At 46.2% G+C, this 18,451-nt stretch overlaps 1 protein-coding gene across 7 annotated transcripts in view; it reads right to left on the minus strand.

The window, feature by feature from the left end:
* Positions 1-2,708: 2,708 nt before the first annotated feature.
* LOC123389913 (conserved oligomeric Golgi complex subunit 2-like) overlaps positions 2,709-18,451 on the minus strand; it is a 45,065-nt gene continuing 29,322 nt past the window's right edge. For 6 of the 7 annotated variants that reach the window (XM_045072799.1, XM_045072800.1, XM_045072794.1 and 3 more), the window contains one exon: positions 16,554-16,731. In XM_045072799.1, the coding sequence (XP_044928734.1) occupies positions 16,578-16,731 (154 nt within the window). In that variant the 3' untranslated portion in view covers positions 16,554-16,577. Of the gene's footprint in view, positions 2,821-16,553; positions 16,732-18,451 lie in introns of those variants that run through there. The other variant, XM_045072795.1, reaches the window with a different exon arrangement.

The raw sequence follows: 18,451 nt of genomic DNA on the forward strand, positions 1-18,451 counted from the left end.
TTCCCCTATTTTCTCCAGAGAGAAAGGGAAACAAGAGGACATGTCTCTCATGTTCCAAGATCAAAAACTGGATCACAGCACTCACAGCATCAAGTCTGCCAAACCAGAGCTCTGGGTACGTACAATTCTTAAAGAGCTAATTGAATGGAAAACAGCCATCTGGGGCTGGAAACCCTTATGACATTCTGGGAAATGTATGGAGTTTAAAAGGATTATGCAGGGTGATGTGACTTTCAAAATTCCCAAACTCTGAACTGAAGCCTAAATGAGAATATGTTAAATTCACCCATTCCAAAACACAGCACAGTTGACTCAGACCCTAGAGCCCAGCTGTAGCTCAGGGTGTCCACACTGCAGCCTGTCCGTGGGAGGTCTGCAGACCACTCCCTGCTGAGAGAGTCCAGCCAACCCAATCAGCCTACCAGCAGGCTGTGGCACAAGGTCCAGATCCAAGCCCAGGCACCAGCCAGGGTTCCCTTTGGCCTGCCCTCCTATGGTTGAACAACAATCATGGAGAGCCACAGGGAGAGCGGCATTGGGTCCAGTATGGCCACTCCCTGGTCCTCCACAACACTGGTTGCACACTCTTCAACACAAGAAAATGGTGTGCAGAAACAAGGGCCTGCCACAGTAGGCTGTCGAGCAAGGAACAGAAAGCATCAGGGGACAGGTGGGACTGCTGGCTGGTCTCCACCTCTCCCAGAGGGCAGAGGCCGCAGAGCTTCTGCAGGCTAAGCAGAGACATGTCAGAATTACTTTCCCAAAAAGTAGGCAGTAAAGGAGGATTTCAAGCAGCCACAACCGCCAGCAGGCCTGCGACCTCCAGATATCAGGGGCTTGACCATGACCGTGTCGGAAAGCAGAACACACAAGTGCCTTCTGGAGCGAGAGCAGACAGCTTAACGCTGATAACTGGTCCTCTCACTCTTCTCTGCTCTCAGCAAGTGATCCTGAAAGGCATGGACAATGTTGGTCAGATTCACTGGAGAAAACACGAGCCAGTGAAGACATCCCGGCTCACACTAGGCCTCCCTCCAAAGGCTGGCTGCCCCACCCCTGGCACCTGGGTAACGCTGCTCTGGGGCCATCCACACAAAACGATTTACGTACCCCCCACCCGCAACACACACACACACAGACACACACACACACACACACACACACACACACACACACAAGCTGCATCGGGCTTTAGGAACCTAACTCAAACGCACCCCTAAGGAGCAACCCCACAGGTGTGACTGGGTTGGACACTCCCAGCAAGGGAGGGAAGGCCCCCCCCTTGGGTCCTTGCCAGTGGCAGGGTGCCACCTGGGCCTCAGCCTCATCCTCTCCATCCGCGGGGAAGTCAGAGCGGCCCCCACCAACCACCACCACGCAACCAGATTGATTCTCCCACTTCAAATCCCCGCTGCCAGGGCCCCATTTTTGTGCTGACCGAAAAGCCGCCCTCAAGCAGCCGGCCCGCGGAGCGTCTGGAGTTCTCCCAGCCCCGCGCTCATGCCTCCCCAGGCCGCCCCCGCCCCCGCGGGCCGCGCCTTACCGCCAGTGTCCACGAACCGCAGGGGCAGGCGGTCCCGCCGCGTGGCACTCCAACCCGCGCTGGCCTCGTCCTCCTCGAACTCCTGCGCTTTGGGGGCGCTCGTGTTTGGCGTCCGAGGAGGGGGCCGAGGAGGAGCGCGAGGCGGCGGACGTGCTGTAGAAGGGGTTCCCGCCGCTGTCCGGGCCGGACTCGCCGAACACGTCGTCCCAGATGTGCAGGCTCTCGTAGCCCGCGCGGGCCGCCTCGAGCAGCGCCGGCGCCCTCCTCCGCGCGCTCCCGCGGACCTGGGCCCTGGCCCCGGCCGCCGCCCACGCGCCCTCCCCCCAGAGCATCTCCCGGCCACACGCGCTGGGCACTGGGCCCGCGCCGCGGCCCGCTGCCCCCCACCACCGCAGCCCGCAGCACAGCACCCGCCGCCCCGCGCCTGGCCGGCCCGCCGTCTTGGCCGCCTCGGGCCCAGCGCCCGAGGAAGCGCCCTCGGAGCTCGGGCGCCGCAGGCTGCAGGCCGCGGAGGGACGCAGGGCGCGAGGGCGGGAGGCAGGGGCTGCGGCCGGGCCCAGGCGCCGTCGCTACCGCCGCCGCTGCGTCTCCTCAGCGCCCGCTGCGTCCCCACGCGCCTTCCCGCTGCACCCCGCGCTCCCTGGCCAACCTTCCCGGGCGCGAGCGGCCAGAGACGGACCCCGCCTCCTCGCACCTCCGGCCCGCCGGCCAATGGGGAGCAGGCCGGGGCGGGGGCCCGCGCGGGGCACGCCCCACATCCCTCGGCCGAGCGGGGCGAGGAGAGCAGCTGCGGAGGCGGCGGCGGGCCGCAGGGGGGAGAGGGCGGCCGGTGGCTTCCTCGCCTGCGGGACGTGTGGCCCGGGACGGCCACCCGCAGGCCCCCGCGGCCCCTGCAGGGGGAAGGGAGGAACCGAGTGGGTGTCGGGGGGTTGGGGGGGACGCAGCCGGTCTTCCCGCCGCCCGAGCCGGCTCACGGAGCGTGAAGCCCGCGCTCTCGGTCCCCTTCCGCAGTCGGCGCCGGCGGCGGCGGGGAGCTGTCCGCCCCGGTGGTTCTGAACCAGGCGGTGCGGAAATTCCAGGTAGGCGCCCGGCCGGAGGGTCACGATTCCCGTGGCTGCTGTGGCTGCTGCTGCTTCGGTGCTCCACACACCGGCTGTGCCTTGAGCTCTTGCAAGCACAAGGGCTATCTGGCTTCCGGGAGCCTTGCTCTAATAAGGAGCCCGCCTCGCTGGTTCATTCCTGGGGTCAGGTGGTGACTCAGTCTCGCTTCAATACCCCTGTAATTTGAGGGGGTCAACATCCGATCTTAGTCATTCCTCCCGTCTTTGACCTTTGTCATCTTTAAACTCAAAGTATTCATTACCTTCCAAATATTAATTACTCTAACACCACCACTGCAACATCTTCACCCATACATTTGACACACTTGTCTGTTAAAATACGGCACAATCACCCAGGCTTCAGTGTTCTGATAAACAATAGATCAGAAAGGTTTCATCATCCCTCTGCCTTGGCCAGGAGTGCGTGGCACTCATTCCATTGATGACGATACACATGATCAGGCGTTTCTTGCTCCTCTCTCCCTCCCACAATAATGCAATAAGTCACAATGATGGTAATTGGGCCATAAAGTCACTTGCACTCTGAAATAAAATAAATCCACAGAGATGTGAAGGGCTTGCAAATCCTACTGGGTATTAACTAAATAAGGATTACACGAAAGGGAAAGGCATATTGCTATTTCATGCATAAAGGATGCAGATGCATAAAGGGTGAAGATGTTGGGACCACCAGCTAAGGTCAGTTCTAACAGCAGGTGAGCAGCTTCTGCTCTCGCCCTCCCCTCGCAAGCCCCTGTTTCCTCCTCCCAAACCAGAGTCTCTGTACCAGCATGAATTCCTGATCATCACTGAAAGATGATATATAAAAAGGAAAGGATTCACATGACATTGCTTTGTATATGAATTGGCTGATATACGTGAAATTGTTTGCAAAGCATTTCAACTCCGTTGGAAGAATTGTGTCACAGAAAAGAACTGGTTTCCAGCACTTCTCTATACTGTGTTAACCAGGGAAAGATTCTGAAGAGAGTTCATACAGGTAATCAGACTTAAAATGGTCAATGACACATAGATTGAAGACGAAAAGTAAGATTGCGTAGCTCAAGTTCAAATTCTGCAATTAGGAATTCTGTAGTACTCCTCTAAAATTTAATGATATATATTTTAAAAAATAATTGAAAGGGATCAAAACACTGAAATACATAGGCAAGAACTCCTTCTCTTCTCCAGGCAGCCAATGTAAAAGTCAGCAGCTAATGTGAGTGTGTATTTTAAAAACAGTGGCTAGCTTTGCTACCCAGAGGAAGCAGGAAGTAGAGCAGTAACAGTTACAAGGATGGAATCAGTCTTCCATTGTGCCAAATCTGCATTTGTATGATGCTAATCCCAAAGAAACCTTAGAGTCTTTGTGCTTATGAGCTCTCAAGTGCTTGTAGCTCACAGAGCATGCAACACTGGGAGAGGATTATATGGTCACAAAAGAAACAGACTGGGAAATCAAATTGTTATCCAATCCCTGGCCCAACAAAATGAGATGGCTATGTCCATTTAGAATCAAGGGTTTAGCAACCAAGTGCTACTTTGTTTAAACAAATGTCTCCGACCAAGAACAGTAAAAATACTTCAGACTTTAAAAACAGGTGGCTGATTCTCCTTGTGAAAGGAGGGGAGGAAAGGGAAGAAAACAACTGGAAAACAAAAACCAAAAAACTTTCCCATCTGCTTGGCAACCTCCTACTCGATGCTATGATTATGGTTCTACATCATTCATTAAGTTTTACAAGTAATGTTTTCTGGGAGGATAATTATAGAACCAGCATTATACTGAGATCTTTTAACTTTGAGTCATTTAAACACATCTTCCAAATAATACAACTTTGTAATATAATTAATTTTAAGATTAATATTGAGCTTTTGGTTCATAGTCTGCACAAAAGGCTCCAGGGTAGTAAGAACACAACCATTTCTGTAGTAGATTCCTAGGCTTTGTTAAGCCAGAGAGGTTCATGCTCTTGTGAAACTGGGGATAATCGCCATATTTCATTGAGTCTTGGCCTTCTTTCCTGGTATAGTTTTGATGAAGTCCCAGAACCTAGGTGGGGTTCGGTGGGGTGAGGTTCGGAGCCGACGGCTAAAGAAAGAATTCTTAAGACGTCTCTGGTGCAAAAAGGTGGTTTATTAGAGCACGGGGACAGGACCCGTGGGCAGGCAGAGATGCAGGAAGCTGCCCAGGGGCCTCTCTGAGGAGTGGCTGGTTATATACACAGGAGTTGGGTAGGTGAGGACAAAGGGGTGTTCACAAAGGGCTATTGGGGAACACCCCTTTAAAGAAGACTATCAGGATATTGAAGGCCTGGTTACTATCAAGCCAAGGCCACTTTCCCTCTAATGAGGCACTAACATAAAGACAATTGGGAGTCTCCTGGTGGAATGTTACATTCCTGCTATTAAACGTCCTTGTTAGTGAGATTTAGGTCTTAAAAGAAATTTAACTTTATTTACTTTTCCTTCTACCTCCATCTCCTTCGGTTTTTTATGGAGGGGAGGGTGACGTTAGGGCTTGAGGAACTGAGTTATGTGTCCTTGGAAATTGGGCTATTGATAAGACAACTTCTTTGTAGTAAATCTCAAGGACATTTGTAAACCAAGAGAGACTCCTGCCTTGCAGGACTGTGATCTCTGCAAGATAACCATTTGCTCTTCTTTTAGGGCCGTCAGGGGTGCCTGTGAAATGTGACACATATTACCAAGGGGAGTGGGTGGAGAGGGGGTGCAAGGCGCCAGCCCCTGCTCCGTTCTCAGCCAGCCTCCTGTTCCCTCATCAGTTTAATAAGAAACAAAAAAATGCTACCATTCAAACTATGATACAATGTTTTCTTTTCATTAATATTTTAATTAAAATGTATTCAAAAAGCTCTTTGGTAAGTATTTAGACAGATTTTTATTACATATGGCCTTAATGCATACATAAAATAAAAGTTAAAATTGTTGGTTAACGTTTTTCCAAACCTCACATTAAGAATCTCACTACTTTTATTTACTTTCTAACTGAGAGATTTCAGTGCCCAGATTTTTCTCACAATATGTTCCTCTGAGCCACCCAGAGCTTCTGTCATGCTGCACTTAAAAAATTATTATTAGACATATAGCTGACATTCAATGTTAAATTAGTTTCAGGTGTACAACATAGTAATTTGACAATTCTATACATTACTCAGTGATCACCACAGTAAGTATATCATCACGTCACCATATAAACTTATTATAATATCATTGGCTGTATTCCCAATGCTGTACTTTTCATCTCCAGATGAGAACAGGAAATTATTTTATTTATTTTATAACAGGAAATTTGTACCTCTTAATCCCCTTCACCTATTTCACCCATCCCCCATCCACCTTCCCTCCCATAACCACCAGTTTGTTCTTTGTATTTAAAAGTCTATTTCTGTTTTTTTTTTTTATTTTGTCTGTTCACTTGTTTCTTTTTTTATATTCCATATAGAAGTGAAATTACAGGGGCCCCTGGGTGGCTTAGTGGGTTAAAGCCTCTGCCTTTGGCTCAGGTCATGATACCAGGTTCCTGGAATCGAGCCCCCGAGTCGGGCTCTCTGCTCGATGGGGACCCTGCTTCACCTGCCTCTCTGCCTGTCTCTCTGCCTACTTGTGATCTCTCTCTCTTTCAAATAAATAAATAAAATCTTAAAAAGAAAAAAAAAAGGAAGTGAAATCATATGGTATTTGCCTTTCTCGGTCTGACATTTCTCTTAACCTAATACCTTCTAGATCCAGCCATGTTGTCACAAATGGCAAGATCTCATTCTTTTTTATAGCTGGATAATATTCCATTATATATCTATATACACCATATCTTTACCCATTCATCTACTGATAAACACCTGAACTGCTTCCATATACTGGCTATTATAAATAGTGCTGCAGAAAACCTAGGAGGGCATATATCTTTTTGAATCAAATGTTTTTATTTCCTTTGGGTAAATATCAAGTACTAGAATTACTAAAGCATATGGTAAATCTATTTTTAATTTTTTGAGGAACCTCCATACTGTTTTCCACAGTTGTTGCACCAATTTACATTCCCACTAAAAATGTACAGAGGTTTCTTTTTCTCCACATCCTGGCCAACACTTGTTCTTTCTTGTCTTTTTAGTACTAGCCATTCTGACAAGTATAAGGTGATAGATCTCCCTGTGGTTTTGATTTTATTTTCCTGATGATATTGATATTGAGTGATATTGAGCATCTTTTCACATGTCTATTGGATGTCTGTATGTATTTTTTGGAAAAATGTCTATTAACTCCTCTGCCCATTTTTCAATTGGATTATATGTTGGGGTTTGGGTTTTTTTGGGGTTTTGTGTGTGTGTGTGTGTGTGTGTGTGTGTGTTCTTTACATATTTTGGTTATTAATCCTTTATTATATTTATCATTCACCACTATCTTCTCCCATTCTGTAGGTTCCCTTTTGGTTTTGTTGCGGGTTTCCCTTACTGTGCAAAAGCTTTTTATTTTGTTGTAGTCTTAATAATTTATTTTTGTTCTTGTTTCCCTTGCCTAAGCAGACATACCCACAAATAATGTTGCTAAACCAATCTCCAAGTGATTACTGCTTATTGTCTTTTAGAAGTTTTATGGTTTCAGGTCTCTCATTTATTCATTTAATTTTTTTTTTTAAGTAAGCTTTACACTGAATGTGGGACCTAAACTCACAGCCTCAAGAATAAGAGTCACATCCTGTACAGGCTGAGCAAGACAGGCACACCTCACACTTCACATTTAGATCTTTGATCCATTTTGAGTTTCTTTACGTGTATGGTAAAAGAATGTGGTCTAGTTTCATTCTTTTGCATATGGCTCTCCAGTTTTCCCAACACTGTTTTTGAGGAGACTTTCTTCTGTTACATATACTTGCCTCCTTTGTTAAAGATTAATTGACCATATAATTGTGGATTTATTTCTGGGCTCTCTATCCTGTTTCCATTGATTTATGCGTATATTTTCTCCCAGGACCCTACTGTTTTGATTACTATAACTTTGTAGTATATCTTGAAATCCAAGAAAGCTGATACCTCCAGCTTTTGTTCTCCTTTCTCAAGATTGTTTTGCATGATGCACTTCTTATAAAAGTATTCTGAGGTCATCCAAATTGCCACCCCTCCATTCTTCTGCTTGGTTTGATGCTGGTGGGGTTTCTTTTTTTTTTTTTTTTTTTTTTTTTCCTTATCTGAGATTTTCATATAATAACCAGTTTTATTTTCTTTCTTTAAATGGTCCTCAAAAGGCCTGTGGCTTGGCATGCCAAGGGATGTAGATGATCAGTTGTGCCCTAGGAGCAGTAACCACATGGAACAGGGTCAAGCTGTGGTAACTTTACAGGGACTTCCACCTGCTCAGCCCCAACTATAAGACAATTCCTGACATTGGAGATGTGAAAGAAAATGGGAGGGGAGGGGCATCTTAAAATCTATAAAATATGGCATATTGTCTCCTGTTTGTACTTTTACAATTTCTGATTTTGCAAATGGCCAAGCTGCCGCAGGGAACAAAAATGAGGTCCTAAAGTGGCAGAGACTGACCTGGCCAGCCCTGTACTGCACAGGCTATGCGTTACTGGATCAGTATGAATGGAGAAAGCAGGGGTGAGTCAGGGAAGCTGCTGCCTCTCCCTACATTGCCTTCATCACCCACAAGGAGGGGGCCCAAAGCCAAGGAGGACCTCCTGGAACTGAGACAGGGGAGGGGAAAAGAAAGCTGAACGATGCCACAGCTGCTGAACCATGAACAAAATATGGGGGAGAAGGCTGGAGGCAAATGTGCATGGTACACCGTGACATTTGGAGTCCTAGGTGACATAGAAGCTTAAGGATCCAACCTTGCTCAAACTGATTTTACATGATGATTTTATCTACTAATCAACCCAGAGGTGCAGAGAATGTAATAGGGCAATACTATAGAAAATGCTTGAGAGAAATCTCTCTTATGATTGAGATAACCTGATATTTCCATTGATTCATTCATTCGTTCAACAATTATGTACTGAGTATTATGTATCAAATCCTCTTCTGAACACAGAATAAATCAGGAAAAAAGCCCCCACAAATACCATTTTTATAGCACATGCATTCAAATAGAAGAGAGAGAACAGACAGTAAATAAATAAATATATAATATGTCAGCTGTTGATAAGAAGTCAAAAGTAGAGAGGGACAGAAACTATGTTGATTGTGATGGTGCTGGTGCTGGCTGTGTGTGCAGTTAGGGGAGATTACTCTGATAAAAAGACATTGGCAGATCCTTGAGTGGATTCAGAGAACAAGACGGGTACATTTAAGAAGAGGAAACAAGTGCAACCCCCCAAGGGAGGCACGCACTTGCTGTACTCTGTTAGACAATAAGGAGGCTGGTGAGCGGAGGCAGAGACAGCTGAGTGAAGAGGTAGGAGATGAATTGAGAAGGAAGTTGAGTGTTAAATTTTGTAAGACTGAATTTTGTATTGAGTGAAGTGGGGAGCCATTGGAGATCTTAGAGCAGAGAAATAACAAGGTCTGACTTTTGTCTTAAACGGATTGCTTTAACTGCTGAGTGGAAAATAAACTAGAACAGAGCAAAAATGGAATCCAGAAGACCAGATAGGAGACTATTACAATAACTCAGGCTATAGAAGACGGTGTTTTGGACCACAGTGGGAGTAACTGAAGTGTGGAGAACTGGTCAGATTTAGAATATATTTTGAAGATAGAATCCACAGCTTCTACCAAAGAATTAAACGTGGGCAGTGAAAGAAAGAGATGAATCAAGAATGACTCTACAGTTTCCTGTTTGAGCTATTGCAAGACCAGCAGAGCTCGAGAAGAATAAGAGCTTGGTTTTGAACATGTTGGGTTTAACTCATCTAGGTAGATCTGGAAAGCAGGCAGTGGGAGAAAGCTCAAAATCCAGGTCTGGACTGGAGGTGGAGATGTGGAGTCATCAGGAGACAGATGGTAGAAGAGGGACAGTCACCAAGGACTCAGTGTAGACAGAGGAGAAGTCTGAGGTTGGGTCCTGGAGCACATTCATACTCAGAGATCAGGGAAATGAGAAGAAACCCCAAGTGGAGGGGCTTGTCCTCACTCAGAAGGGATTGGAGTAAGGGTTCCACCCAGGTAAACTTAGTGGGATTCTGTGGGTCTTCTTTCCTTACCGATTTTTCTATTCAAGATTTATTTGACAGAGAGAGAGAAAGAGAGAGAGAGAGAGAGCAGGAGCACACACATGCAGGGGGAAGAGACAGAAGTAGAGGGAGAGAATCTCAATCAGATTCCCCGTTGAGCATGGAGCCTGATGTGGGGCTCAATTTCATAACCCTGACCCAAGATTCACACGCTTAACCACTTAGCCACCTACACACCCACCCAATTTGTTTTTCTTTCTTTTTTTAAAATATTTAATTCATTTATTTATTTGACACAGAGAGAAAGAGAGAGAGATCACAAGTAGGAAGAGAGGCAGGCAGAGGGAGAGGGAGAAGCAGGTTTCCTGCTGAGCAGAGAGCCTGATGCGAGAGCCCAAGACCCTGAGACCATGATTTGAGCTGAAGCCACCCAGGTGCCCTCAATTTACTTTTCTCAGTGAAGTCATCAGAATGGTCGGTCATCAGCTGTATCTGATGGAAGGTGTTCAGTTCTCACTCTGAACAAAATGGCTGCACATTAGAATCCCTGGGAGAATTTTAAAAGCACACTTATATCCAGACCCTAATTGGATATTAATCTAATTGGTTCTACACCAATTAGATCAGATCCTCTGGAGGTGGGCACTCCTGTGTTTTAAAGTCTTCCAGGTGATTCAAAAGTGTGGCCAGTGTTGAGAAGCCCTGGCTTAAGGTTGGAGGAAAGAAGATGTGAAAGAGTCAAAATATTTCATGAGAAGAGTGGAGATTCTGTCGGTCAGAGAAACATACTTGGATTTGTGGCTGAGAATTTAATGTGAAAGGGGCGCCTGGGTGGCTCAGTGGGTTAAGCCGCTGCCTTAGGCTCAGGTCATGATCTCAGGGTCCTGGGATCAAGTCCCCACATCGGGCTCTCTGCTCAGCAGGGGGCCTGCTTCCCTTCCTCTCTCTGTGATCTCTCTTCCCTTCCTCTCTCCTACTGTGATCTCTCTCTGTCAAATAAATAAATAAAATCTTAAAAAAAAAAAAAAAAACTTAATGTGAAAGCTTCCAGCATCGTTGCTTTTCTCACCAACCACCTTCAGCTGCCAGGGGCAGATGTAGGGTGGACAGAGGGTTGGGTTTTTTACCAAGGTGGGGGGTTGTATCAGGTATGTATGATGTGTGATGGAGGTGAGAGTATGGGACAGGGATTATAGTTATGGGAGCGGACACTGTGCCAGCTGCGGAGGCCTGTGAGAATTTGGGGGAAGGATCAAGAACCACAGAAAATGAAATAGGGGGACGCCTGGGTGGCTCAGTTGGTTAAGCAGCTGCCTTTGGCTCAGGCCATGATCCCAGCGTCCTGGGATCAAGTTCCACATCGGGCTCCTTGCTCGGCAGGGAGCCTGCTTCTCCCTCTGTCTCTGCCTGCCACTCTGTCTGCCTGTGCTCGCTCTCGCTCCCTCTCTCTCTCTGACAAATAAATAAAATCTTAAAAAAAAAGATTCTCTTCAAAAAAAGAAAATCAAATAGGTGAATGGCTTCTTCTGAGTGACTTAGATAATTAATACTTCTTGAAATAATTTAGTGCAGCCAGACCCCTGCAAAGCAGCACAAACAACTCTGATGAGTGCTGCAATCTACCACTTCTTCCTAGGGCTTCAATCAATTGCTTTCAACAAGTGAACATTGAGATATTTAGAGCAACGAAAAAAAAATAAATTTTGGAAGTTCGCATTTTTTTTTAAGATTTTATTTATTTATTTGACAGAGACACAATGAGATAGGAAATACAAGCAGGGGGAGTGAGAGAGGGAGAAGCAGGTTTTTCCTCTGAGAAGGGAGCCCGACACGGGGCTGGATTCTCAGGCCCCTGGGATCATGACCTGAGCCGAAGGGCAGATGCTTAGCAATTGAGCTGCCCAGGCTCCCCTGGAAGTTAGCTTTTTATATTCTTGGAAAATGGGATTTTGTACATTTATGTACTTTTTCTGTCCCCTTGTGGATATTTTCCCTCTTGAAACACACCCAACCCCTGCTCCACAGTTGTCCAGTAAAAGAAAGGGATCTGAGTGCCATCCCCAAAGTTCACTTGCGTTTAAAGGAGAAACAATCCTGGGAAGCTGTTTTACACAAAAGAGTAGATTGCTCAGTTGTAGAAACTCAGGTATTATAAGAAAAAGGGAGAGATATTCCTTACTAGAAGGGGGACCTGCTCAGCGTTTCTAAATTCACATTGGTAGATTGTTGAACTGTTGTAGGCTGAGTGTTAAAATCACATCTTTCCCTCCGTTTTCTTACAGAGACAATGATGGTTCTTCCAAGATTGTCTGTGAAAGGCTAGGCACCTGCAAAACCACACATTTGACCTGAGCCATCACCCAAGGAGAATGTAATCCGCTCTCAGATCATAGGAGAAAAAAGAGAGAGAGAGAGAATCCCAAGAAGAAACACTCACGTCAGGAGTTTCATCAAATTTAGTGCACGTCTCACCATTTATCTTCATTTGCGGTAATTTTTTAAATAAACACTAATGTCGAATTGCCCTGCGTTACAACGAGCAACTCAGTTCTCAGAAAACCACGAGTCTCCAACGTTTGTTCTAATTACTAAAGCAGAAGAGCGGACAGAGTTTAGAAAATTTTCAACAAGGCTTAAACAAGAGAGATTTTCCACTTTTTTCTAATCAGGTCAACAAAGATACCACGTTCCCTACAACCTTGTAGGCAGTTGGTATTTTTCAGAGATATCATTTGGTTCTTTATAGAAGGCTTAAAGTTGGAGGTCCATAAAAACGATAATCAACTTTTATGTGTGCCTTCTATAGGCCAGAAACTGTGCTAAATGAACAGTATCTAATTTCATCCTCCTAATAAGCCCTGTGAAGTCAATACTACTGACTATTCTCACTCCAAGGGGGAGCAAAGCAGATGCTTCGAGAGTTGAACTCAGTTTTCCAAGTTCATACAGCTCGTATATGATGGAATCAGGACTTGAGCTCAGTCTAATGCCAGGTTGGACCCTCAGTGGCAGCTACTGTAGTTTTTTTGACCGTCACCTGCTTCCCTCCCCCACCCCCATCCCCATCTCATTCCCATTTAGGGATAATCAGCCATACCTAAATGACAGTGGCCAGGCAGGAAGGGTGGCTACTGGGTTTAATTATTTATATCCAAGGGGAAGAGTCGCCTCGCCCCATACATTCTGCTTCAGCTCTTGCCCTGCCAGGGGAGTAGCCATCCTTCAAACCATCAGTGTTAATTGCTGGTGAGGGATGAATTAGGCGGCAGGGGTCACACACAGTTTACTAGTCATGCATATTTCTTTCAGAATACCTAAGTACCATTCCCTTGGAGATGAGAAGAAATGATGGGAGGGATGTTAAAAGGGACTCCCAAATATTTCTGGACCAGTCATGATCACTAGCCCTTAGGATACTCTTGGAGTCATTTTACTGGTTCTTGAAATGAGTGCACTTGCCCTAGGATGGCTTGGCCCCTCCCAGTAATCAGAAGCTCCCAGGATGGGTCAAAGATTACTTTATTTGCTATAATTCTGCAAGTTGAATGTATCTCTCAGTCATTTCCTGTGAATGCTATTATGGGGCAGGCACAGGGGGATGACTATGGGACAGAAACATATCAGGTGAGAGGGATCCTATGCTTTTGTATGAAGGAGAAGCCCATTCTCCTTGGTGATGGGAGTTTCCCTTCTGCTCTGACTCCTGCCCAGCCGGGATCAGTGGGGAGCCTCCTCCTTTGGGCGATAGGTCTCTTTCTTTCTAAATCCTCTTTTTTTGGGCCAAAAAGCAAGACTACCCTTCTTTTCATCTTTCAGCTTTTTCATCCTGGCCAACGACACTCAAACACCCTCGCCCCCAATTTAGGCAGCTAGACTATGCCAAGAGGCCACATACTGGGTATATTACCTCAGGCCCAGTGTTTGGACTTCACTGAACCTTAATTGTAACATCTGAGAAGGGTTGGGGAGGCGGATGTTGTGAGGATTCATTAAGACAATGTTAAATTTTTATCACGGAGTCAAGGAAGATCTCTTGTTAGGAATGTGTTCAATCTTACCAGGATAGAGGGCAAAATAGCATTTTACATATATTTTTTTAATAAAGTATTTCTTTTTTAAAAATTATTTATTTGACAGAGAGACAGAGCAGGAATACAAGCAGGGGGAGTGGGAGAGGGAGAAGAAGGCTTCCTGCTGAGCAGGGAGCCCAATGTGGGCCTCCATCCCAAGACCCTAAGATCATGATCTGAGTGGAAAAAAGACGCTTTAAGCACTGAGCCACCCAGGTTCCCTGCAAAACAGAATTTTTTTTAAAAGATTTTATTTATTAATTTGACAGACAGAGATCACAAGTAGGCAGAGAAGCAGGCAGAGAGAGAGGGAGAAGCAGGCTCCCCGCTGAGCAGGGAGCCCGATGCGGGGCTCCATCCCAGGAACCCTGGGATCATGACCTGAGCCGAAGGCAGAGGCTTTAACCCACCGAGCCACCCAGGCACCCCGGAAAACAGCCTTTTAAACAATATTTTTATTTTTATTTTATACATATATATGTAAACATAGAATTGAATGTATACATATAAATATAATTTGTAAACACATTTGACATACATTTATGTTTATCCTAGGATGCAACACTGCCCTCCTGAGCAGCACAAGAGGGTGGGTTTTTACAGAGAATCACCAAACAGGTTGACCCAACTGAAGGGCCAGCCTTGCGCTGCTGCTTAAGAGAAAGCCTTGAGTTGGGAAAGGTTTGACAAATACTGAGAAAAACCAGTCAATTAATATGTTAAAAACACTACCCAACCACAGTATGAACCATTTAGACATATGGCTTTAATTTTGACTTTAGTCTCCAAAGCCTAGGGGTCCCTGGGGAAAGGGGGCAGAGGGAGAGACAGGACCAGCTTCTCTGTGGGCCAGGTTTCTGGGGTTGCTCCCAGCCCTGCCCCCAGAGGGAATGCCCCCACCCAGAGCTTTGCTCCCAGAAGGGCCCCTCCCCCAGAAAGCCCCTTCCCAAAGGGCCCTGCCCTTTGGCCACACCCTCAGAGGTCCCATTATCCACCCCCAACACCCTCACACCCCCCTACCCCGCCAAGCACCACCCTCAGAAGGGTTCTATGGTGAAGTCAGTGTGCTTCTCTCTCACTGTCTAGGAATTACTCAGTTTTATTTTTTACTTTGTGTTTTTTGAGCGAAGTGGGTGGTGTAAGGACCTATTTTATATTTTTATATTTTAGCCAGAGGCTTCCATTGAGGTTACACAATAACCTTGTTGTTTAACGCTTAAGCTGTCCCTGCTCCCCTTCTCCCAGGGGACTTACTTAAAAACAAGTCCCGGAAATCAACCTCAGGTAACAAAGCCCAAATACAAGGGTGGGTCAGGCCAGGTAAGACATCTGATCAGTGGAGGGTTGCATACTGTCTCCCTAGCTACCAAGGAGTATGGGTCCCGCCCTTTGTGAGTCTTTTGGGCGCCAATCCTAACCAAGGTGATAGGCTAGGTCAAATATCTACTAAAAGGTAAGTTGTAATTCAATTGGTCACCTAGCATCACTGTGCAGCTTTCTCTCTGTGTTACAATTTCATTGGCCACCTGTGCATGACCAGGCCCAACCACATGGCCTATGTCCTTAAAAGCTAGTCCGTAAAGGAGAGAGGGGTTGACTTCTCTGTAAGAAAAGCGGCCCTGGCTGGTCAGTTTGATTCTTGATGCTTGGTGCGAAATAAAGCTTTGTTTGACCTTCGCTTTGTATCAGTCTCGCTCTTTTAATCATGGACCCATTATTGGGGCACAACAGGTGGGACAGTGGAGCACGTACATAGCGGAAGGGACAGCCCACTGTGGGTATCCACCATTCCTTGCCTCCTCATTTGCATGTACTGCTCGCCCTGCCCGGTGAGCACAGCATGGAAATGGACACCTCGTGAGTGGTGGTCAACGAGACTCGCTGACCACGTGACGTCTATGACCGAGTCAACCGGAGCTCGCCTTCCCTACAGACCAGAGCTTGCTCTGAGCACCGGCAGGAGGCGGGGGCCTCTTGTGAGCAGCCCAGAACCCTGTCTTGTCCTTTCTCACTCATGTCAACTCCCTGTGTTAGCCAACCTTGGAAGTGGTGACTTAGGAGGGAAGGGAAAGAAAGGCAGCCCCCGGCTCCTGATCCTGTCAAGTTCCTTACTCATCAGGAAGCCGAGGGAGGCAGGGTCGGTGGAACAGGTGTGAGTCCCCAGGTGAGGTAAAGATGGCAGAGCTGGTCTTGTGCAGGATTTCCACGGTTCTGATAAGAAGAGGGCACGTGGGTGTGCCCCAGCTGTGGAATCCCTGCGTGAATTATTTAACACTGACATTGCACCCTGCGAAGATGAATGGCAAGAATCATGCCCATAATCACATTTTAAAATTTTTATTTGCTTGGAATGACATTAAATGCAAAAAGAAAACAGCAGCCATGCCCCTTCAGAAGACAGACCATGGAGGAAATGAGCTTTCTATTTTAGTACCTTTAACAAACACTTCCTCCCTGTTTTTGCCCAAAGGGCCCTATATCTTCATTTTGAATGGGGCTTGTAAATTATGTAGCCAGCCCTGGGGACAGCTGTGCAGTGTGTCAATGACCCAGTGCGGGGAATGGCAGGAGCCTCCCTCCTTGATACAGTAGTATTACACAAGCCCCTGAAGCTGAAACAGAACTTCAGGATAAAGTCTGGGGGGGAGGTCCTCAAATTTCTGAGTCATGGGCTGTCATAAACAAAATATCAACAGCCGGGTGGCTTAGGCAACATGCAATTTATTTTCTCATGGTTCTGGGCGCTGGAAGTCCAAGATCAAGGTGGCAGTAGGGTTCGATTCTTCAAACGTCTCTCCTTGGCTTGCAGATAGCTGTGTTCTCCACTCTGTCTTCAAACGATTGTCCTTCAGTCTGTACTGTCTGTGTCCTAATCTCTTCTTCCTGTAAGCACAACAGTCCTGTTGGCTTGATGCCCACCCCCAGTGAGCTCGTTTTCCCTTTATCACCTCTTTAAAAATCCTGTCTCTGAATACTGCCACATTCTGAGATGCTGGGTGTTAGGACGTCAATGTAGGAATCTGGGGGCATCCAACTAAGCCCATAACAATAGTCAAAACTGGATCCGAAACTGAAATTTAGACACATTTTAAAATGCTAAAAGTGTATATATATATATATATATATATAATTTTTCTGGTAGGCCTGAGATGGTTGGTAGGCTGAGATGTATTTGTAACCTTTGAGGGAAACATCCTTTGGAATGATCAAAGAGAGCTTCTATGTAATTCCATACATCCACAATTAAACCCCAGAGCTTTCTAATTTGGAATTTGGCTGTTTTGTGCTTGGTGGCAACCAAAACCAGCCTAGGGCTTTTCTTTTGTTTTGACAGAAAAGTAGGAGGCAGAGGACTTGAGCATTTAGACATCTTGCTGCTCTTTGGTTTAATCATACTCTACTGAGTTGCCCGAAACTAATTAAGCTCTTGGCTCTGTAGAGGAGAGATGATGTTCATTACATGTCATTGGCCACATTGTTCCTTTTTTTAATTGTTGTTAACATTTGTGTTATTTTTCAGTATAAGAGGCAAGCTTTATCTTAGTTTGGGCTGATGTAACAAGAGCACCATAAACTAGGTGCTTTAAAGACATACTTATTTCTCTCAGTTCTGGAAGCTGGGAAGTCTATGATCAAAACCCTGGAAGATTCAGTGTCTGTTCAAGTGTCCACTTCCTGGGTCACAGATGACCATCTTCTCCCTATAACCTCCAAGGTGGAGGAGGCGAGGGATCTCTGTGGGGTCTCTCTTATGGAGACACTAATCTCGCCCATGAGGACTCCACCCTCATGACCTAAACATCTCCCAAGGACCCCATCTCCTAGTTATGTCCCTTTGGACATTGAGTTTTCAACTTAAGAATCCTGGAGGGATACACTGTCTACAGTGAGCTTCGTCAAACATCTTTTACGTTCAAGGCACTGTTTTTTGGCAAAATTAATCATTTCCTACACATCCTTTGAAGCAAGAGTATTTCTGCACTTTGTCTTCCTTTAGAACCTTTCTCTAGAGAGGATCCTAAAAAGTTCAGAAAAGACGCAGAAGAAACCTGCTGGTTAGCTCGTTTTTCACAGTAGAGCAGAATTCATTTTGAAGTAGGTTAATCTTAGAAATCCAGGCGAAGACACTTCACTTGAAAATCATCTCAAATGATCAGTTTTGTTAGTATGAGTAATAGTAACTATAAGATCAATAGAACAACTTTTTGTTCTACTGTGGGCCTACTGTGTGCTGGGTATCTCGGAGCACCTGAGTCAAACCATCTCGTGATCCTTTCAACAGCCCACTGAGGGTCACACTGTCTTCTCCTCCACGTTATGGATGAGCCTTAAGTCTGGGCCAGAAATGACACAACTTTCCCAAAGCCATATTGCTACTGAGGGGCCAGCTGGGCTCTACGCCCACTCTGGTGCCAGAGCCTGTGATTGCAAACGTGGGCTGCACTAGCTGTTCAGAACAAAGGACTGTTCATGGAGGTGACACAGCTAACCCGTGAGACCCACCACCCTTTTCCCTAAGGTCATCCCGGTACAGCCTGCAGTGATGGCCCAAGTTAAGCATTCGAACTTGGTGCTGCAGAGGGCGTGTTTTAGGGACAAGATT

This window comes from Mustela putorius, unplaced genomic scaffold, assembly GCF_011764305.1.
Source record: "Mustela putorius furo isolate JIRA1106 unplaced genomic scaffold, ASM1176430v1.1 tig00004189_pilon_pilon_pilon, whole genome shotgun sequence".
In the NCBI taxonomy this organism is placed as follows: domain Eukaryota; kingdom Metazoa; phylum Chordata; class Mammalia; order Carnivora; family Mustelidae; genus Mustela; species Mustela putorius.